The 23733-nt window shown below is 43.8% G+C and overlaps 1 protein-coding gene across 1 annotated transcript; it reads right to left on the bottom strand.

Moving 5' to 3' along the window:
* Positions 1–17694: 17694 nt before the first annotated feature.
* Positions 17695–23732, bottom strand: LOC142250113 (uncharacterized). Its single transcript, XM_075322193.1, has 2 exons — positions 19452–23732; positions 17695–17968 (listed from the first exon to the last, which is right to left on the bottom strand). The coding sequence occupies exon 1, from the start codon at positions 23730–23732 to the stop codon at positions 19716–19718; it is 4017 nt and encodes a 1338-aa protein (XP_075178308.1). The 3' UTR covers positions 17695–17968; positions 19452–19715.
* Between the last annotated feature and the right edge of the window lies 1 nt (position 23733).

Genomic DNA, 23733 nt, shown 5'->3' with positions numbered 1-23733 from the left:
AGGGATGTATGTTTTGTCGCAGCAGCGGGGGTAGGTCTGGTCCAGAAGCGGTTGGAAGGGATTTGTAGCTGGACCGAGAGGCAATGTCTTGGTATGGTGTCTCTGGGTTCCGGGAAATTGCAGGCACGGGGTTCTGCAAAGTTTGGGGGGTATTAATCCGTGGGGTGATTAATACCTCATCTCTGGGTCGGAGTGTTGCGGCCAGGGATATTGGTGTAGGAAAGGGTTTCTGGACCGGGCCTACATAGGGTTTCATGTACCGTTTATTATTATGTGTTACCTATTATTGTGTGTTTGGGGTCGCCCGTTGGACGGCGCCCCCTTTTTGTGGTAGTATGTTAATAATAGGTAATAAAGGCTGCTGTGGCCAATTTGTTTAACCAAGTCGCATGCAGTTGGTGTATTATTTTTAGGTTAAGTTTTAAGGGGTATAGTAACCATCACGACCGGAAAATCCTTCCTCAGTGGTCAAGAGCGGTCAGATCCCAAGGGGCGGCTAACTGTCGTTCTAGATGGGTGTTTGAGTAGAAACTAGTGTCGTGTATCCAGTCCACTACATGTCTAAATAAAGAGGTGACATTATAAGCACGTATATTTGGAAAATTAACCCCGCCTTCACTTCTCAGTAGCATCAGTTTTTCTAGTGCAATTCTGGGTCTTTTACCTGTCCAAATAAAATGTGTAAAGGCCTTCTTCAGTCTATTTATGTCTAAATGTTTTAAAACCAAGGGCAGGGTTTGCAAGGGGTATAGGAGCCTGGCAAAGCTAACCATTTTAACCAGGTGACATCTTAAGTGGATAGAGTTGATCTGGTCTCCTCCCTATCTTTATCCCCAAATACGTTATGTATGACTTTGAGACACGTAGGTCCAGACCTAGCTTGACCCATTGCTCCTGAATATTTTGTCTCCTAATTCTAGAAGTTCACTTTTGTTGATGTTAATCCTGTACCCTGAAAAAAGTGGTGTATGTTTTGCGCCATTTTCCGCAACCCATAGCGTTCTCATTTTTCGAGATCTATGGCTCATTGACAACTTATTTTTGCGACTTTTAATGGTATCATTTTTGTGCTAATGCTACATTTTAATCGCCTGTTATGACATTTTACGCAAAATATGTGGAGACCAAAAAACATAATTTTGTCTTTTGGAATTTTTTTGCCGCTACACCGTTTATTGGTCAGATTATTAATTTAATATTTTGATAGATCGGACATTTCTGAACACGGCGATACCAAATTTGTGTATATTTTTTGGTTTTTTAACCCTTTAATTTTCAATGGGGCGAATAGGGGATGATTTGAACTTTTAGGTTTTTTATTTATTTTTTTAATTTTTCAAAACTTGAAATGATCGCTCATTCATTTCTCCCGATCACAGCAGCATCACTCAGACCAGGAGAAATGATCATCTCCTGTAATCTGCAGAACTCAGCTGCTTCTTATACGATCTTAGTCATGTAAGCTAAAGGAGTCATCACATGATCCTGTGCTACTATGACAACCACCGGATCCACGTGATCACGTCACGTGACTTTTGGCCTGTGAGTACAGATCTACAGCGATCGCCGTTAATATGGCGCTGTCACATCTTGACAGCACCATTTAAGGGGTTAACAGGTATGAAAGGATAGTGATTCCACTTGTATTTTCTAGGTACACATGTCAGCTGTATAAATCAGCTGACATGTGCGCAGAGCCCCGCCTGTAGCCCGCAGCAGAAAGTGGAGATTAACACTATGACCGCTAGGACGTAAATTTACAGCCTGCGGTCATTAAGGCAGGTTTACACTAAGGGCCCCATTGTAACCAATAGGTCCCGGTTTGTCTCATACTCATTTCAAACTTCCTTGTGTTTTTCCCGCACTAGTGGAATGATGCACACAATTTTGGATCTGCATTACCTCCTTAGGTACTACAAAACTTCCAAAACTACAGGCACACACAATTTATTATATTCTATCCTTTTCTTTTATTCCTAAAATATTCTCATAATATTTTTTCCCAGCACTATTAGTGTAGCAGTCATAAACACAATTTTTTTATTGTGGCCAGCCTAAAGGCCACTTCACACATAACGAGATCGTGAACGAGATTGTTGCAACGTCACAGTTTTTGTGACGCAACAACGACTTTACTAGCGATCTCGTCATGTTTGACACGTACCAACGATCCGCCCCCTGCTGTGAAATCGTTGGTCGATGCTGAACAGCCTGGACTATTTTTGGCTCGTTGGAGTCCTGCTGGGCAGGATGGATCTGTATGTTTGACACCTACCTACGATTTCGTTAACGACCTAGATTAGAACTTTAGTGTGGCAAGTAGGCGTGTAGTTGCGTCCCCGTTTCCGCGCCCCTTCTGCACCAATTGGTTGGCGCTGATAAACACTCGGGAACGAAGGAGGGATGAATCTGGGTGCAGATGCAGCTTCGATTCGAAAAGCAAGCAAGCAACCGGGTACAAAGTACAAATGAATCAGGGTGGAGTTGCAGGTTCTATTTTCAAAGCAAAGCTCAAAAGAAGTGACAAAGGATGACGCGATACAAAAGTTACCTTTTAGGCTCGCCCACCCGCCCAATCAGAACACAGTATTGGCCACCAATCGGAGAGGAGGGGTGTGGAAAAGGCGACGCAAATGCACGCCTACGTGGCTCACTGCGTTTCACTATGCCCCTAATCGAGAACGGAATCATTACCACAGCTGTTGTGTGACAGGGTCCCGACGATTTACAAGATCGTTATACGGGTTGCATGCTCGTTCCTAAAGTCGGTGTGTGTGACACTTCACATACGATTTCACCAACGACTCAGCAACGATCCGGGAACTGTGACGTAGTAGGGATGTCGTTCACGATCTCGTTATGTGTGACTGGACCTTAAGGCACACCTGTGTAATAATCATGCTATCTAATCAGCATCTTGATATGCTACACCTGAGAGAAGGATGGATTACCTCAGCAAACGAGAAGTACTCAGTAATATATTTAGCCAAATTTGTGAACAATATTTGAGAGAAAAAGTCCTTCTGTCTACGTAGAAGTTTTAGATCTCAGAGTTCAACTCATAAAAATGAGGGGAAAAACAAAAGTGTTGTGTTTATAATTTTATTCAGTGTAATTTGTTTGTCTTTACCTACTGCTGCTTACCGTATATGCTATATGCTTGTGCTCCAATTTGAACACCATTTTTGTTTAATCATTGTTTTTAGAATCTTGTACCTGTGTCGCCCAGAGCTATGGGGTACTCGGTCCCGGGCGGTGGACTGCTGGGGAGATGTCACTTTATGGCCGTTGCCCGGTTCCGTGACCCTGGAGACGCTTTTTAAGAGGGGTACATTTACAAGGTAGATTGAATAAAAGTTTATAACGTGATGCCACTTGCGGGTTGCGGCTATGTAGATGGAGCCGCCACTGCACAGTTCTCACTACTGGAGCTGGGGTTGGTGGCAGCCTGGATGTTAGGCCCTCTACAAGCAGTGTCAGGTCCCAGAGGATAGGTGATGTTGATGGGTGCAGAAAGAAGATAGGCTACACAAGGGATTGCAGTGTAACTGGAGTCTTTACTCACAGTCAGTTGCAAACTGGTCACCCGAGGAAGGCTGGTCATGACTGCTGGTCCCCTCAGTCCCAGTTTAGTGACCTGGTGGCTTCTTTCCCCTGCACCTGTCTTTGGTTGGTGGGTCCCCGTGGCTTGGAGCATCTGGGGTCCCCTCCTGGTAGTCTCTCAACGGTAGTCCGTATGACGGTAGTGTGGCGCCCTGGACAAGCCAGGGGCCACAGAGCACAACACCCACACACCCCACACTCCCAGCAGGCACACCAAAGCCAGAACACAAAACCCTTGTTGCCTTCCTCCAGGGGCTGATGATCACACCAGGGGGTAGGCCAGGCAGTTGGCCCCGCCCACCGAGGAGTTCACAGTCCTGGAGGCGAGAAAACCAGGCAGATTAGTTTTGGAGAGGAGTGAGGACAGTTGAGAAGTGAAAGTGAGAGGAAGGAAAGTGGTAGTAGAGCAGCCTGAAGTTGGTCCGGGTGTGTGGCCCGGACAGATCAGCAAGATTGGCAGATGGTGGTGACCGTCTGCAGGAGTGGCCGATTGGAGTCTACCGTAAGGACCGTGGACAGGCGGTGGCCCAGCGGTACCAGACCGGTACACAAAGAGGAGCCAGCACCATCTGGCAGGGGCTTTTCAGACCCCGGCAAGGCTAGGAGTCGCAGTGAATTTGCCAAATCCATTAGTGAAGGGGACCTCCTGGGTTTCCAAACAGTCAAGTCCCGACAGAAGGCAACCGTCCAACCGAGTGAGAGAGACACCGCCACCGCCAAGGCAACCGTTTATCAGGGCCAGCAACTGCGGGCAAAAGGGGCTCCTCCGTCCCATATCCAAGCCGGGGAGCGGGTTACCGGTGGGAACCCATTGGAACCGTACAGACATCTTAGGTTCAGGGAAAGGCAGTCACCACCAACCTGCCGGGAGCAACAACACCGCAGCCGTCTGTGGGACCCGTCCATCCAGCCGTGTGTTTTACCGAGACTGTGTCTTCATCATTGGGCTGAGTGAGTACCACCGTGCCGTGCGGCACAGCGCTGCCCCTGCGACCTTGCACCTCACCAGGCCCCGTAGCCCGCCTGCCATCAATCCCTACCCCATCACCGGGCCCCAGGACAACCAACCCCCTACCCACGGAGGGGAGAAATAACAACCAAGCTGCTCCCTGTCACCGCTCCCGGGATCCCCGTCCAGAGCAGCGGTGGTGTAACCATTATCACCACAACCGTGGGTGGCGTCCCGGATAATAAATCCCCACAATCAAATCCCCTTTTCACTCACGGGCGAGGAACGCCGCTCGAGTCCCCGGGATCCGGCCCACCGCTCAAGTCACCACCGAGCAGCAGCGGCAGCCACAGAGCAGCAGCACCAGCGGCCGGACCCGAGCAGTGGGAGAGCGCAGCGTCCCCTCCTCCGCCCGCGACAGTAGCGTGGACCCTGCGGGGTCAGAGTCTCTGGTCCTGTTCCCCTGTTCTCCCGTTGCTACTGTGTCCCAAACTTCAAGGTCAGTGAGGTCCTTGATGATCCCCTTACTGTGCAGATTTTATCAGGTCTGCCTGGAGCGTTTGCCTGACCTAGAATTCTGTACCCCGGTGGTGCTATGGTTCCGGGAGCACTCCAATGTACTCCACCGGCAACCACATGCCTGGGCCCTCAGTCACACTCCTGTCAGTGCTTCCGCTCACTTCCTCTCCCTGTCACTGACTAACTGCTCACTGTCCACTGTCTGCCCCTTCCACCAAGTCGTCTAGTGGACTGGACCAGCTCCACCTTTAGGTGGCCATCCATTAGGTCCAACCCTAGTCTGGCAATAGTCTTTGGGGAATTTGTCGAAAAACAGGGATTAACTGGGATGTTTTTGTTGTTACCGGCACTGGTCTTCTGGGACCCTGGGGGTAGGCCCTGCATCCTGGTGGGGATGCAGTACCTTGTAGCTCCCTGAAGGCTTCAGGGGCACTACATACCCATTCAGAATTTTTTTGTTAGCCATGCATTATTTCTTTGCATGTTTTCATGTAATGTGCCTGAAAATAGGACACACAATTCCAAATAAAAGGAAATGGCACTCATGAGGATTGCAAAAAAAGTCATCTCCTACACTGTTGAAGACTCAGAACGGAGCAAGCTATTCATATCAGACAGAGATGTGCAGGCTTTCCCATAATGTCCCGCAGATACCACATCACGTGGCTAGCATAGCCAGTTAGGGGGGCTATTACAGCCAGTGTAAAGGATGAAGGCTAGCTAAGTTGCTACTCTACAGCAAAGTGATAGGAGGTCAATTCAAAGACACAAGTGATAGGGAGGTGAGGGAGCTCCACAATCAATGTGATTGTGAATTGATTGACCTGTGATATACTACAGTAAAAACACCATAATAACAACATTTTTATATTAGTCTTCACACACTGCAAACAAGAAGAACAGTTTAATACCCCCTGACCTAATTTTGTTTCTTTAGTAAAATCCTGAAACCAAGGCTCGTTTGTCATAAGAAGAGTTCTTTCTGGCTTGTGGGACAGGCAAGCCATTTTTTTTTCCTTCTATTTTATTATTTTCTTAAAGACTATGTTACATGCCAATCAACTACAGCTGCTGGTTATCACCCTTTTTCCCCTAGCCAGATAGTTTGAGGTCACAATGACATTAATAAGGCTATGTGTTTGCATTAGAGAGTTTAAAAAGGGTAATTAGAGGCTTTCTAGTATTGAGACTCATATCAAATTAATTTGCGCAAATTAAAGGTTTGGGAAAAGTCCAGCAAAATTGGCAAATTAAAATTTCAAGCAATCAGCTCATCTCTAATTATAGTAATACATAACTTGTTAAATTTTTATTCTATTTAGCCTATGCAAATAATTCAGGATTTTGTAAAAAAAAAGAAAAAAATTGGTTTGTTGCCAATCTTTGAGACCTGTAACATTTGCATTTTCCGGCCAATGGCCTTATGTGGGTATATTTACTCATGGTGAGCTGACATTTTTATTGGTATTATTTTGTATTAGATTTAATGTTTTCAACTTTTGATCCCTTTTTATGACATTTTTTTGGGAGTCACAGCCACTAAATGAAAGATGTAGTATTTATATTTCTTTTTGCTTTACAATATTTTCCATACAGGTTAAATATTTTTACATTTTCATAGAAAATCATAGAGTTTTCATAGATATGTTTATGTTATTTTTACTTTAAAAAAATAAATTGTGAAAAGTGTGATTTTTTTAATTTTATTTTACAAAATTTTTACTGTATTTTATTCCCCTTATGGGACTTGAATCTACAATTGTTTGATCACTTGTTTGATGTAATGCAATACAGTAGTATTGCAGAAAATATAAAAATTGTTGGTCTTCTGTGAAGCCCAGATTGGCCACCCATATCACTGTAACCAGTAACAGTACCACCCTCTTGTGCCATAAATATTAATAATTCTATGTGCCACCAAATTATGCCCCTTCTGTCAATATACTGTATATTAGTAATGTCCTCTTGCACCACCAACATACAGTATATTATCAATGTCATGTTGTGCCCCCATACTAACAATGTCCTTATGTTAATAATTCCTCTTTGTGCCTCCATGTATTAATAGTATTTCCCTTTGTACCCTTATGCAATAGTACTAATGTGACTTATGTGCCTAAAAATATGGGGAATGTTCTTTTCTTCATAAACTAGCACAGTGAGTCTGGGAACATTGTGAGACCTCTATATGGATTACTGTGGACTGATTTAGGGTTTTGATGGGAAATAAATTGATGAATGGTGGTGTCTCTTATCTTTTTTCTTTAATAAATCTCTCTTTTGATGTCTTTCAGGTTCCCTTTGGAGGATCATCGTGGGACATTCATTTTAGTATCATCCATGTTTTTCCGGTATGTGTCAAACAGATGCACACAGATATCATTTGTGTGATGTTCTTCAACCCAGTTTGCTTTGGAGGAACATCGTGGGACCTCCTTGTGGATTACAGCAGAACTTAAAGGATGTAATTTTTTATAATAAAGAGGTGAATGAAAGCTTGTGTTTGGGAGGTTTTATTATAAATACAATTTTATTTTTTACCATTTACAACTACTATATTAGTAATGTGGGTGTCTGCTAGACACCCACCCATTACTAATACCGGTGCTAGATGGCAGCTGTCAATTAATAGCTTCCATCAATCCTGCATGTTACCCTGTTTGCCACCACACCAGGGCAATGGGAGAGCCAATGGGAAGTGCCAGGATTGGTATATCTAATGAATGTGCCACTTTTGGGGCAGCTGTGGCCTGATATTTATATTTAGGCTGGCATAGACCAAATAACCATTGCCCTTCCCGTCCTTAGAATACCAGACTCAAGCTATCAGCTTGGCTGGTGATCCAATTTGAGGGGAACCTCAAATTGTTTTTTTTATAAATTATTATTGTTTAAATAATTTATTATTATTTAAATATTTTTAATTATTATTTATTTAAAAATAATTTGAAAAGCAGAATAGGGTGACATCTGTTTTTGAATGTCAGCTAAGCTGAAGCTGATAGCTTGGGTCTGGTATTCTAAGGACGGGAAGGGCAATGGTTATTTGGCCCATGCCAGCCTAAAAATAGCCAAGGTGACTGTGCAACTTTTTGCAAAGTCAAAAATTCTGCATCTTATAATTCCAAAAAAGTGGATGGGATTCATAGAAATCTCATGCTTTCTGTCTTTTTTTTTTTACTCAGATTATTTTTTTTACACAGATTAAGCTGACTTGTGGTGCGTGTTTCAAATCTGCCACAAGTCAATTTCTCTTGAGGGTGCACTGAGCAAAGGGCTCGTGCGCACGTTGCGGTTTTTTTTTGTATTTGCAGCGTTTTAAGCTGCAGCGTCAGATTATCAAAATGCATGCGTTCTTCTTCCCCAGCAAAGTCTATGAGAATCATGCAAAATCCGTGCGCACGATGCTTTTTTAAACGCAGCGTTTAGATTGTCAAAAATTTGACAAAATCTCCGTTTTTAATAAAGCAGCATGTCGCTTCTTTCGTCCGTTTTGGCAGCGTTCTACACCCATTGACATCAATGAGTTGTAGAAAAACGCTACCAAAATGCTAAGCAGTGCGTTTGCACTGCATTTTTATTAAGATCCGCATTTTTTTTTTACATAACAAATGCAGGTCTTTCGGTCTCTCTCCCTGTCGATGTCGGTCTCTCCCTCCCACCCCCTCTCTCATACTCACCGATCCCCGATCACCGGCATGGCACTACACAGCGTTTACACTGTGGCGGCTTCTCCTCTTTTGAAAATGCCGGACGCCTATTATTCCATCACGTATTCCCTGCTTCCCCCGCCCACCGGCGCCTATGATTGGTTCCAGTCAGACACGCCCCCACACTGAGTGACAGCTGTCTCACTGCAACCAATCACAACCGCCGGTGGGCGTGTCTATATCGTGCAGTAAAATAAATAAATAAATAATTTAAAAAAAATAATAAATGTGCGGTCCCCCCTTCCCAAATGATACCCAGTCAAGATAAAGCCACACAGCTGTGGGCTGGTATTCTCAGGATGGGGAGCGCCACATTATGGCGGGCTTCTCATCCTAAAAATATCAGCCAGCGGCTGCCCGGAATAGCCACATCCATTAAATGCGACAGTTCCGGGACTCAACCCAGCTCATCCCAAATTGCTCTAGTGCATTGGCAATCGGGGTAATAAGCAGTTAATGGCAGCCCATAGCTGTCACTAAGTCCTAGGTTAATCATGGAAGGCGTCTATGAGACACCCCCAATGATTAACCTGTAAGTGAAAGTAAATAAACACAAACACCCGAAAAAATCCTTTATTTGGAATAAAATACCCTCTTCCACCACTTTATTAATATCCCCAAATACCACTGCAGGTCTAGCGTAATCCTCACGAGGTCCCGCACCGCATCCAGCTCTGCTACATGAAGCTGACAGGAGCGGCCGTAGAACACCGCCAGTCTCTGTAAGCTCCACACAGCAACTGAAGTGAGTTGCACGATCAGTGGTGATATCACTCAGGTGACCCGCGGCTAGAGATGAGCGAACTGGTCGCGGTTCGGCTCAAGGTCGGTTCGCCGAACGGAGCTCCCGTTCCAGTTCGGTTTGTCGAACGTTCGACGAACCGAACTCGAACCAATAGGCTATAATGGGAGGCAATCACAAACACATAAAAATGCATTATAAATGTACACATACAGTTAATAAACATTGCCATAACACTTACCAGTCCCCGCGATCCCTCCTGCACTCTGTCTCCTGCCGCTATTCCATCCGATGATCGCTGAATCCTCCCGGTGACCGGCACTGCCAGCAGAGATGCAGGACCTATCGTGACGTCAAAATAGCCATGTGACCAGTCACGTGGCTATTATCTCATTGGCTACAGACTGGTCACATGACTATGACGCGTCATGTAGGACCTGCGAGTGCATCTCTCCGGTACATGGTGCACATTTGTGTATCGCCGTGTACCGGCGACATGCTCTAGCACACGGTCGACTCCCCATTCCGTTAGGGACCGGCTGACACAGCCGGTCATTAACGGAGATCACCGTTGCCATAGAAACGCAGTTAGCGGTGACGTCACCGCTAACCGCGGCTCCGGGAGCACCGTTGCTATGGTAACGCGTCTGTCAGCGTTACCGCTGTTACCACTAGCAGCACTGATCACTCACTCCGTGAAGGCTGCACGCTGCCTTCCGTGCAGCTTTCACAGAGTGAATGCTCCACGGGAAGCAGCGTCTTCCCCCATGCAGCAGTGATGTAGCAGAGCTGCATTTGTTGAACGAGAAAGACAGAAGACCATGGATCGTGGAGGGCTGACAGGGGGTAATAAAGATGGAGTCTCTAATGTGTCTGTGTATTTATTTCTATTAAAGTATTTTTTCTCTGTGTGGTGTCTTTTTTTTAACCCTTTATTGGAGACTCTTAATGGCCGGGTCAAACGTGCCCGACATTAAGAATCTCTGGCTTAATACTGGCTAGTAAAACAAAGCCAGTATTAACTCATGATTACCCAACAAGCCACCCGGCTCCAGGGCTGTTGGAAGAGTTGGATACAGCGCCAGATGATGGCGCTTCTATGAGAGCGCCATTTTCTGGGACGGCTGCGGACTGAAATTCGCAGCAGAGGCGCCCAGAAACCTCGGGCTAACCTGTGCTGCGGATTCCAATCCCCAGCTGCCTAGTTGTACTTGGCTGGACACAAAAATGGGGCGAAGCCCACGTCATTTGTTTTTTAATTATTTCATGAAATAAGTGAAATAATTAAAAAAAACGGGCTTCCCTATATTTTTGGTTCCCAGCCGGGTACAAATAGGCAACTGGGGGTTGGAGGCAGCCCGTGGCTGCCTGCTGTACCTGGCTAGCATACAAAAATATGGCAAAGCTCACGTCATTTTTTTGGTGGGCAAAAAACTTCTGCATACAGTCCTGGATGGAGTATGCTGAGCCTTGTAGTTCTACAGCTGCTGTCTGCTCTTCTCCATACAGACAGACAGCAGCTGCAGAACTACAAGGCTCAGCATACTCCATCCAGGACTGTATGCAGAAGTTTTTTGCCCCCTGAAAAAATTATGTGGGCTTCGCCATATTTTTGTATGCTAGCCAGGTACAGCAGGCAGGTACGGCTGCCCTCAACCCCCAGTTGCCTATTTGTACCCGGCTGGGAACCAAAAATAAAGGGAAGCCCTTTTTTATTATTTCATGAATTTCATGTAATAATTAGAAAACAAATGACGTAGGCTTCGCCCCATTCTTGTGTCCAGCCAGGTACAACTAGGCAGCTGGGAATTGGAATCCGCAGCACAGGTTGGCCAGAGCTTTCTGGGCCCCACTGCTGCGAATTGCAGTCTGCAGCCGCCTCAGAAAATGGCACTTTCATAGAAGCGCCATCTTCTGGCGCTGTATCCAACTCTTCCAGCACCTGCCTGCTATACCTGGCTAGCATACAAAAATATGGCGAAGCTCACGTCCTTTTTTTGTAGTTTTTTGGCAAAAAAAAATAAAAAATGCTTCCCTGGATTTTCCATTGCCAGTGAAGGTAACACCAAGCAGTGGGGGTTGGCAGCCAGTAGCTGCTTGGATTACCCTTAGCTAGCAATACAAAAAATGCAGCGGGAGCCCATATATATTTTTTTTAATTATTTATTTAAATAACTAAAAACAAAATGGGCTTCCCTGTATTTTGATTGCTGGACATCACAGTGCTGTAAAAATAAATCTTTAAAAAAATGACGTAGCGCTCCGCGGTATTTTTGATTCTCAGCGCAGATAAAGCAGACAGCTATGGGTTGCCACCCCCATCTGCCTGCCGTTACCTTGGTTGGCAATCAAAATACAGGGAAGCCCATTAATTTTTTCTATTTAAAAAATAGTTAAAAAAAAAATGACGTTGGGTCCCCCCATTTTTGATAGCCAGCTAGGGTAAATCAGACGGCTGTAGCCTGAAAACCAGAGCTGGCAGCTTTACCGTGGTTGGGGATCCAATGTGGAGGTCCCCTCAGGCTCTTTTTTATAATTATTTTATAAATATTAATAATTACACAATAAAAGTAGGATCCCCCACAAATTGGATCACCAGCCAAGGTAAAGCGGACAGCTGTGGTCTGGTGTTCTCAGGGTGGGAAGGTCCATAGTTATTGGGCCTTCACAGCCTAAAAATAGCAGGCCGCAGGCACCCCAGACGTGGCGCATCCACTAGATGCGGCTGCTGGTACCGGCTGACGTCCGTGCCCGGGTCACATGAGTGCACATCGGAGCCCGGCACATCAGCTGGTCGGTGTGCAGTCAGCTGACCCGCCCGCGCTCGCGAATAAAGTCAGCTGACCAGGGCTCTGATATCAGACGTTCCCAGCTGCCGGAAGAGAGCTGTGCAGCATTTAATAATATACTGACGGCTGCTGTCACCGGCTGACGTCAGTGCTCGGGTCAGCCGGGTGCACATCGGAGCCCGGCTCGGAGTTGTCATGGATTATCGTCGGGGGATTCAGGGAGTAATAAAGATGGCAATCAGGGATGTTTGTGTGTTTTTCTTTCAAATAAAATTTTTAAAAAAAGTGTTTTCTTTTCTTTAGTACCAAACGGAGGTTCATAATGGCCGTGTCTACACAGGCATGACATTATGAACCTTGGGCTTAGTGCCAGTTTGCAGAAAACTGGCATTAACCCCGTAATTACCCAGCCAGCCAAATGCATCAGGGCAGCTGGATGAGCCTCGGTACAGCACCTGTGAATGGCGCTTCACAACGGAGCCGCCATTTTCAGGGGCAGCTGAGGACTGTTTTTCTCAGCGGGAGGGGCAGAGAATGCTTCAGCCTTATCCCGCTGAGAAGCACAGCCCTCAGTTGCTTGCTTGCATCGGGCTGGACTGTGAAAATACAGGGGAGCACATTTTTTTTTTTTTTTAAAAGAATTGTGAAAAAAGACCTGGGATCCTGTTTTGCCAGCTAAAAGCAAGCAGCCTGTAACTAGCTGCTTTTAGCTGGCAATCCAGAGTCCGGACACAACACGACTACACTGCCACTACTCTACACTACAAAATGGTGAAACTTCCTCTTCCTGAACTATCCTACATCACTTCCTGCGGATTTGTTTGCGAAATCCGCACCAAATCCGCAGGAAAAAGAGCCTGTGGGAACAGACCTGCGGATTTCTTGCGGATTTTACACCTTGCATTGACTTGCATGGGAAAAATCCGCAACAAAATCCGCAACAATAATTGACATGCTGCAGATTTTTCCGGATCAAAATCCGCGGCAAATACGCCGCGGAAAAATCCGCAGCATGGGCACAGCATTTCCAAAATGCCATTGAAATGGCTTGGAAGTGCCGCTGCTGCAGATTTTCGGCAAATCCGTGGTAAATCCGCGGCAAATCCGCGGCAAAATCCGCGGTAAATCCGCAGCGTGGGCACATAGCCTAAATCTCCCAGACTAAGTCAGTAAGTCACAACGGATAGTAATGCAAAATCACTCTTTATTGGTCCGTATTAAGAAAAAAAAAATGTTCATAAGCATATATGTTTTTGTCCAAAACAAGTTACAAATGACGTTTCGGCCTGAGCCTTCGTCAGATTGGACTTATCTGCATGTAATCATGAAAAATGACAATAATCAGTATCACATAAGAGTGAGAGAACAATAACATAAACTCGAACAATGTAGAGGTACAATTGGGATGCAGCAAAAAAATTGCAACACAGCAAGAAATGAAACACATGATACAAATGTCATAATACAGTACAAGGACAATATAGTAATGACAAATATGGGGTCAGAGTAGGCTTAGACAGCTCTGGTACGACAGAGATGTCAATCATAAAGTAACATGGGCAGTAGGTGTAGAGCTACACTATGCATGGCAGAGCTAATGGGTAGACCGAGAAAAAGAACAGAAGAAAAAAGAACAGAGAAAAAGTGGAGAAAAAGTGGAGAAAAAGTGGAGAAGAAGTGGAGAAGAAGTGGAGAAGAAGTGGAGAAGAAGTGGAGAAGTGGAGAAGAAGTGTTTGTTCATGCCAGATGGGAGATAAATAATTTTTTACCGGCGCTGTCATTTACTGTAACGTGATCATCGGTGTACGGTGTATACCTGTGATCACGTGAGCGGGGACCGGAAAAACCGTCCTGAATCATGATCTCCAGGGTCTCAGCTAGCCCTGAAACCCTGGAGATTTTCTGACACTGGGGGGGCGCTATTCACTTATTTCTGCCTGCTGTTTATAAACAGCAGATCAGAATAAGGCTACATTAACACGACCGATCCATTTTTGCGGTCTGCAAAAAACAGTCCGTTTTTTTTCACGGGTGCATCCGTGTGGCATCCGTTTCCGTTCCGTAGACGGTCCGTATGTCATCTGTTTGTCATCCGCGTGCCTTCCGTTTTTTTTGTGTACTGCAAAAAAAACTGAAGGAGGGTAAATGCATAAATTTACCCAGGATCCATAGCTTCATCCTACATGAGGCGGTCACATGTTCACTCCAGTGCCATTTTCTACTGCTTTTCACAGTGTAGAGCGCTCTGGTGATTTTCTTGTGCTTGTGCACTTCATATCAGTCTTTTCTGTCATTATAATGGCAGAAAGACACATAATGTCCCACTCTCCTGCATTTTGTAATTTTGCACCCTTTGGTGCCTTTCATGTGGCACTAAGGGGTGCTTAGCTTTGTATTTAGCCAAAAAAATGAAAAAAAAATGACGTAGGGTTCCCCCTAGTTTTGTAGCCAGCTAGGGTAAAGCAGACAGCTGCAGCCTGCAGACCACAGCTGGCAACCTCACCTTGGCTGGTAATCCAAAACTGAGGGCACCCCACGCTGTTATTTTAAATTAAATAAATAATTAAAAAAAAAAACCACGTAGGGGTCCCCCCAAAATTGGATCACCAGCCAAGGTAAAGCAGACAGCTGGGGTCTGATATTCTCAGACTAGGGAGGTCCATGGTTATTGGACTCTCCCCAGCCTAAAAATAGCAGGCCGCAGCCGCCCCAGAAGTGGCGCATCCATTAGATGCGCCAATCCTGGTGCTTCGCCCCAGCTCATCCCGCGCCCTGGTGCGGTGGCAAACGGGGTAATATATGGGGTTAATACCAGATGTGTAATGTCACCTGGCATCAAGCCCTGGGGTTGGTGAGGTCAGGCATCTATCAGATACCCGACATCACCAACCCAGTCAGTAATAAAAAAAAATAGACGACAAAGACATTTTTATTTGAAAAAACACTCCCCAAAACATTCCCTCTTTAACCAATTTATTAGAAAGAAAAACAAATCCAGGTCTGGTGTAATACAAGGGGTTGCCATGACGATCCACACTGTCCCAGTCAATGAAGAGCAGAATGTTCCCCATTGGCTGGGAGAGCAATGCAGTGACCTGAGCTAACATAAATAGGTCAGCCCAGGTCACTGCAGGGCATGACAAGTGCTGCTGTCAGTGAGGTACATTACCTGCGCTGATCTCCAGCACACTGACAGCACCTGTCACTGAGTTCAATGACCGCCGCCTTCACAGCCAAGTATCGCAAGAGGCCCGTGACGTCACCGCTAGTCAGTCTCAGGTCGGAAGTGAGAGAAGGTGATGTGACAAGCGGCGGCCATGGAGGACAGTGACAGCGCTGAGGTCGGGATGGCAGGACTTCATCACCGCAGATAAGCCGAGCGGGGCCATGTGTGCAGAGTGTGTGTGTGTGTGTGTGAGTGTGTGTGTACATGCCACGGGCAGGAGGGGGCGGAGCGAGCTGAGCGGGGAAGTTTGGGCTTCCTGCACGTAACTAGGATAAACATCGGGTTACTAACCAAAGCACTTTGGTTGGATACCCAATGTTTATCTTGGTTACCAGCTTCTGGCAGGCTGCCAGCGATGGCTCCTGCACACTGTAGCTGTAAAAAGCCCTGCTTTTTGCTGCTATAACCGTTCTCGAACGTATCTAGAACTATCGAATTTTAGCAAAAAAGCTCGAGTTCTAGTTCGATCTAGAACAGCCCCCAAAATCACTCGAACCGCGAACTGGAGAACCGCGAACCGCGAACCGCGCTCAACTCTACCCGCGTCCACAGCTCTCAGGTGGAGGACCCCAGCTGGCCATGGATCACATAAGTGAGGGCACCGCTGATCGCGTGGCATGCTTCAGTCACTCAGGGGATTTGCGGTCACCGGTGAGTCCTTCACGTGTGACCGCAAATCAGGCTGCGACACACAGAGAGAGAGACGCGCAATGTCAGTGAAATCGGGTGAAGCTCTGACGTCACTGCTGCGGACTCCTGTGTCCTGGCACTGACCTCAGAGGTTCATCTGAGTTCATGACAGAACACAGAGTCAGAGCTGCGGGATGACAATGAAGTTGGGTGAAGTTCATCTGAGTTCATTCTCATCGCCTGGCTCTGTCCTTGTCTGCTGTCAGCGGGCATGTAGAAGAGCTGAATTGCCGGGGGACTGCACTGACAAAAATGCATCCAAAACGCATGTAAACTGCATGCACAATGCATCCAAAATACATGCTTTTTGGATGCATTCTTTTTGTCAAAACGCAGTGTCAAGTCTGTCAGAGGGTGCGTTTTTTTCTGCACTGGTCAGGACGCAGTGTATGCACGAGCCCTTAAAGTGTTGCTTTTCCCTATAGAATTGCAATAGATGAGCAAAAATGCATTCAATTTTAGTGAATTTCCACAGCAAAAAATGCTGAAAAAAAAAAAGCATGTCATTCATATCACTTTTTGCATAACGAAAACACACAACATCAAAAACTCATCATGCTAACTTAATATGGAACACTCTAAAAATACATATAATCTGAACAAATCTGAATCAATAAATTTTTGTCAAAGCAAAATACCAGGAAGTTTCACAAACAAAGCAGCTTTATTAAAAGTACTATTTTGTTTGTGGGCTTAATAGAGAAACCTAAGAAATCATGCATTGTTTTTATGACATTCACCAATCCCTATAAATAATCATAATGCTGTGTTCTGCGGGTTGTTATAATTAAAGGGACAGCAAATATGTCCACGTTATTTGCTGATATGTTCAATATGGTTTAAAAAAATTCTTAAAAATTACAATTTCCTAATTTCTATGTATTATTTTTTGTAATTTTATTAGAGGAAAAAAATCTTTTATTCTCCCACTAGAATACAGGACATAGGAGTAGTGTGCATTACACATGATCCATCAAAAGTAATCTGACAGGTGCCCCGCCCCTATCAAAATGTGTCAAAGTTGTGCTGTAGCACGCCCCTTATCTATCAAAGTGTATCAAAATGTGTTTTCTTTTATTGATTCGTGATATATTTATTGGATTTTGATAAATCTTGGTGTTGTAATTCACACTCTATAATATTAGTTCATAGGACTAATATTATAGAGTGTGTATTACAGCATACAATTAACATTTGATTGGGCATATTATGTATATGGCCAATTATACTATTACCCGTCCGGTGCTATTAATTAGCTTTTATAAGTCCCCGAGTATAATGTTATACTGTTTGTATAAAAGATAGACATTAATATTATCTACCATTATTCACACTGTGTATTTTGGTTTTGATCGGGCATATTATGTATATGGCCAATTATACTATTACCCCGTCCTGTGCTAGTAATGAGTTTTTTATAACTCCTCGAGTATAAAGTTATACTGTTTGCATAAAAGACAGACACATTAAAAGTTTAAATTCTTTATTGATCAAAATGTCAATTGCAATCAGTAAAATGTCAGAGGATTACAATCAATACTGTATTAAAACAGAACAATATAAAAGTATTACAAGCAATAGTATAATACACTATTTAATAAAATACAAATATATATTAATTCTCTTACATAATAATTTATTACATTACATTTCAGCATTCTGGCTGTTACATTGTGAGCCACATTGATTGTAGTATCGGGAGAGTCCTTTTTTTAGGCATCAAACTTGCTTGTGTGATACCTAATGGAGAATGTAGAGATTGAATTGGTCGGCGGGGTGTGGATAGAGTCTGAGGTTTAGATACACCACTAGCTTCATTGATAGGCAATTTCAATCCGTCTAAAACCGCTCTAGTAGTGGGATTACCCACAATGGTCGACGGTATATTTAACTCGGCCAATGCCTGCATAAACGTATTCCAGCCCTGGGGTAAATTTCTGTTAGTCAAGGCATGACTCTGTGTTGTATTACGCACTAAATCCAACATGTTCGTGCCCGGTATTACAGAGCCTTTGAAAATAAACTCGCTTTTATCATTCCATGTTGCAATATTTTTGTTCTGCAGCAGTCTGTTTAGTAAAAATTCAGCATTCTTTTTATATCGCTGGTTTACATGACTTACAATTTCAATAACAGTTTTGTTTTCATCAGGGTCTGGATTTGACATTTGCCGATGATCAGACTCAGGAGTGTTAATGATCTTTAAAGTTGATAGTTCCATCGCATCATGTTTAGCATGAACCAAGTATCTCTGTAGTACCTCGCTATATTTTTTAATTTTCACGTCGTCAGGTATGTCACGACGCTGTAAAATGTCACTAATTTCATCATCAAGGCGGCGAATGACATTCTGCCGTATGTTGGTTGTAACAGGGGGACTTAGTTTGATTAGATCTTGTTTGGGGACTAGATACATTTTCTCCGTATGCTGCATTATTTGCCCGTGAGTAGACTTGTTATTATCGGGATTGCAAACCCTAAAAGAGGACCTATAAACCCGCCGGTCTGGTTTAGTAGACGTTTCTTTTTCTTTATGGGCTGTGATTTATCACTCAGGGTTCTTATAGCTTTACGCCACTTTTTTAGTATATTTTTTTGACGCTCTTTCAGAGGAATTCGGCCTTTTAAGATGTTTAATGCAATCTCTCCAATGGCGATAATTAAATCACGCTTTGCATTGCATAAAATAGATTTTCTGACAGCAGGAGTTGCCTTCACTAGCGTTTTTAAGAGAGCCCAGTTACGACGGATTCTCTCAGACATCTTTACAACACTGCGTACACAGCATAGAATGTCTGATTTATTGTAAAATTCACTTTTTAGAAGTATTTTTCTTTTGAATATACACAGCTGGCAAAGCTGGTGGAAACAAGCCTGTCCTTAAGCGCAGATCCTCAGGGGTATTGGCTCTCAAGTCTAACAGCAAATACCCATAAGGCTCCCGTGTGGCGTCCTCAAAAGCTTCTAAGAAGAAGCGTGTTTTTCCGGGGTACATTTGGCGAGCTAAAGTTACAATTTGTAATTTATCTCGAGGGTTATTAAAAAGTACCATGTACTTTGTGTTCAAATTTATCGTGCGACTTTTCTTGCCCTGACAAAATATGTTTTGTACCAGGTAGAAAATGCTGAGGTTTCTATGGTGCACATACTTGGTAAATGCTTTTTCTATCTCACAGTTATCACTAGCACTCTCCATGAGGTCATCAACAATAGTCAAATTTACCTTGTCAGGCGGGAATAAATTATCATCTACGAATGTATGCGGCAGACCCTCCACAAATCTGATGTTGGGAAAAGAGAGAGAAATTTCGTCATATAATTTTTGCCAGCACGAATAAAACCAAACAATATTATCTGGTTTGTGCGAAAAATGAGTATCAATATTATGTAATAACTGTTTTACAAAATAACTTTTTCCAGAATTAGACGGCCCTGCTAGAATACATGAGAATGGGTGCTGCAGTCTTGGGTCCATCTTGAGTCACAACTAATAGCCAAAGGGTAGGGTGGTAAAATTGTCTAACAGTCGCCGCTTTGTATAAACACACTTTTGTGTTTTGCGCAATGGCCTCGTCTCAATGTCCCAGTACTTTTTATTTCTCACAATACCCGGTTGTTCAATGATAATGCGTCTCTGTGTTTCTGAGTCAGAATTACGCTGGTAGTCCAGAACTAGATCTTTTAGACTGTTGAAATTAATAGACTGCGTGTTAGCAACATTTAGTGTTATACCCTTCACTTTTAAGACAGTTTTACCAGTGTTGAGTTTGTAGCCGTAGGTTTTTGGTCCCGCAGATACAAATTCAGTGATGTACGTGTCATCAGGTATCTCACTGGTCAATTCCCCCAGGTAATCACCTAAAGTCGGGTTCCACTCACCAGCTTTCTGCACAAAAATTACTGAATCTGTGTCATGATAAAGACATCTTTCCTGCAACCTGTCCAGCAGAGAATACAGCTCTAGTCGGGCATACGCCGTTGTAAAACAGGCGATAAAAATGTTTGTGTTTTTGTTGACGGTGTGGTGTCCTTTTACATATTTCCAATTGATGGTGGCTGTTTCATCATCAATAAAATGAACCATTGAGATGTCATAGTACGGTAGAAACACACGCTGAAAAAGCTCATCAGGGTCGCTAACAATGCTGGTACATGGTAAATTAGATCTCTGTGCAAACTTGCCCCATAAAGAATTTAAGAACAATTTAGAGATCTGTCTCTTAGCCGGATTCACCCCTATATTTTCAGGGCGTAATTGTACACCTTCTCTCTCTAGAAAGGAGTCAATGTATTGCTGTTTCTTGGCGTCATCAGTGCACCAGCTGGGATAGCCGGAAGCCTCCTGCTTATCCCTAAGATGTAATTTAATGTATGGGGCAAACAAATCATCGCTGGTTTCAGGAAAATGCCAGATTTCATAGATGTGCGCTATCCTATACCCTTTTTCTATGGCCATCTCAAGTTCTATAGTGCACCATGTACCGGTCAGCGATCGCTCCTCGTCAGTATGACCACAAACCCCTGTCTGTGAATTTACAGCGCATGTGTGGCAAAGAATAAACATTAATTTTTTATTGAGTTTTACCGGCAAAACAGGAAAAAATAAATCTCTTGGAGGGTAGACCTTGACTTTGGCAATACCAAAGTATTTTTTAATGAACCCAAAATTCTCGTAGATAATGTGCGGATGACCTACAGGGTAGGTTTTAGTTTTGTTTACAAAAGGGTACAGACTTGTGAAATCATAGTAATGTAATGTCTCCCCATCTTTCAGACTGTGATAGAGTTTAATGGCATTAGTCCGACCCCCATAAAGCGCGTCGCGGGGGTCTAAGGGTGTAGGGAAATCCATTTGGTGAAGAAATGTTTGAAGGTTAGAATCTTTTTCAACCATTTCATTCCACTCATGTTCCCACATCAATCTCAGTGTGTACCCACAGCACTGCAAGTAACGCTTTTTAGCTAGAAAGGCGTAATATAATTGACCGTAGGATGTGTTTGTGACCTTGTTGGTATCATTTTCATTATAACACACAGGGCAGCCGTGGTAAAAACATCCCTGAAATTCAAAGGCTATGTGTTGATTGTTAACATAGGCATACCCGTCTAAAAAATATTTACCGACTTGTTTTTCACCACCTCTCAAAGCATGCTGAATGGTAATGTTCTCTGTGTGTGCTACAAACATGAGCCACTGTATAGCGGGGGACGAGAAACGCTTTTTTGTTTTGTGATAATTATCACCGGGTAAAATGGCGATGGTATGTTTAGGAAGAAATTTAAACCTGTACATTGACATGCATACAGATGCCAAGGTGATGAGCTGAAACGGATCAACGCATCTGGACACTTCAATTTTTTTCTTTTCTCGCTTACAGTATATTTTAACATTTTTTCTCGTCATGTCCATAACACGTTCCCTATAGAGTTCACACGAGCGCCTCAGAATCTCAACATCTTGCTTGCAATAAGATTTTAGTTCCGTCTTAAAGTCAAAAGTTGTGTTTGTGTGGCCCTCATACCATTCTATAAATTCAGTTTTCTCACTAGCTGTCATATACTCCACACCGTAATATTTTACAGGTGGTAGGGGACCTACATAGTTTTGATTTTCCTCGGTGTTAAAAAAGTGTGGAAAATGTCCTTTTGAGCCTGAAAACCCCATAGCCTGCGGTAGTTTACTAAGCTTCATGGGAATGAAATTGAGCGAGTCTATGAATCTTATTCCCAAATCAGGCAGCATCACACACAAGAGACGACCACCTTGCGCTATCAGCTTCACTTGTAGTTTTTCAGATATCAACTCCTTAACAATAAAGTATGCATCGTATCTGCCGGCATTGTGCGCTATACACGTATAGCCTGAAAATTTACCGCTGGTTAGAAACTGAACAAAGTCATGAGTGCATGTTTTACCTTCAAACTCCCAGGAAGGGTGTCCATACAGCGTTGTTGCATAAATGTAATTTGGGATGTGCGTGCCTGTCTCCTGCATGCATTCAAAGTCATAAAACATATATCGATCTGTCTCGCCCTTTGGTACATACGGCCGCATGTAGCAAAGATGAGCATCAAATTTATTTAGACGAATGCCGCAAACACTGCAACGCAATCCTCTACATTTATGCTCGGTCTCACTATTTCTGGGCACAAAATGGTGACATTCATCACAGAATGTTTTAAGTCTGCAAAAAGCTGGATTAACTGCAGCTAGTTGTGTGTGTTGGACTAAGCACTCGCTTGAGCGACAATACAGCCGACAGACAGGACACCGGGGTTGTTCTGCACCAGGGCTCTCCACACAACCCTCTCTTTGACAAGCTTTACAAAAATACTGACAAGAATGGTTATACTTGTGGTGATACATTGAGTTGCACCTCTCACAAAAGTAAGATTCGCCAATAAAGCCCTTCATATTCTTTATACCATAGTAGTGATTATCATGATGCAGTATGAAAACAGTTTTGGCCCCAGATGAATTACCTGTGTCAAAGTAACGCCAATCACCCCGGCTATAGTACAGCACTTTTATGTTGACGTTCAGATGTTTTTCAAAACTCACAATATCACTAAAGCTTACTAGGTGATTCTCAGGGATATTTAGCGCTGCTTGTACGGCTTTAGCACGATTCAGCAAAATTGTATCACCAACATCACTGTCAGCAATCAGTGCACACACACTAGCGGCAAAGCACAGATTTGTGTTGTAATTGTTAAAGTCGTACAGCCAGCGTCTCTTTTGTTTAAGTATTTGGGTGCTTGCTATGGATTTTAATCGGCGTTTCACGCCGCCCCTTCGGTTTTTAATTATTGTTACGACTAATTTCAGGGTGTTGGATGCTATGCATTCTGCATTACTTTGCAGTGTGCGAGCAACAGCGTTTAAAAACGTTTCAGAGCTAAAATTCTCACGACTTTGTTTTGTAGTAAAAATGGGATCTAACGTGTCACCTCCTTCAAGTCTTAACTGAATAAAGTCACCAGGCTCAATGTCTCTGATGATTCTGTCCAGTAATGATTGAATGCCCTCATGGACAACATTCAGGGCCTCTTCAAATGATTGTATACGATCTAAATTTACAAATTTGAAATGATCGGTATACATGAGGGCATTGAAATTGCAGAGTTGTCTTTGGTGATGATAAAAATGTTGTAAAACATCAGCATTAACGGTCCGCACATTATCGTCACCACCAAATACAACAGAATCATCATTTACATTTTCACCCTGTGTTTCAAGATGGGTGCTGCTTTGAGCATTTGGAGACACATTGGGGCTAATGCCACCAGGAACATCTTGAGTGTGTAGAGATGGACTCTGTGCATGTATCAGTATCTGTGGATTTTGTGTAGTTATAGAGCTGCGAGCTGCCACCCGTCGTCTTCTATCTGCTAGTGAGCGTTTCGATCTAGCCATCAGCGCTAGAGCCCTTTTAATTACTCGCAATCTATAAGACCTCTGTGGTCCTATTTTGGGCAATTTCGGCAGCCCATAACCAACCATG

The sequence above is a fragment of the Anomaloglossus baeobatrachus genome, chromosome 8 (genome assembly GCF_048569485.1).
Source record: "Anomaloglossus baeobatrachus isolate aAnoBae1 chromosome 8, aAnoBae1.hap1, whole genome shotgun sequence".
NCBI lineage: Eukaryota > Metazoa > Chordata > Amphibia > Anura > Aromobatidae > Anomaloglossus > Anomaloglossus baeobatrachus.
The sequence above is the reverse complement of the archived record's forward strand: the minus strand, read 5'-3'. Positions and strand labels throughout refer to the sequence as shown.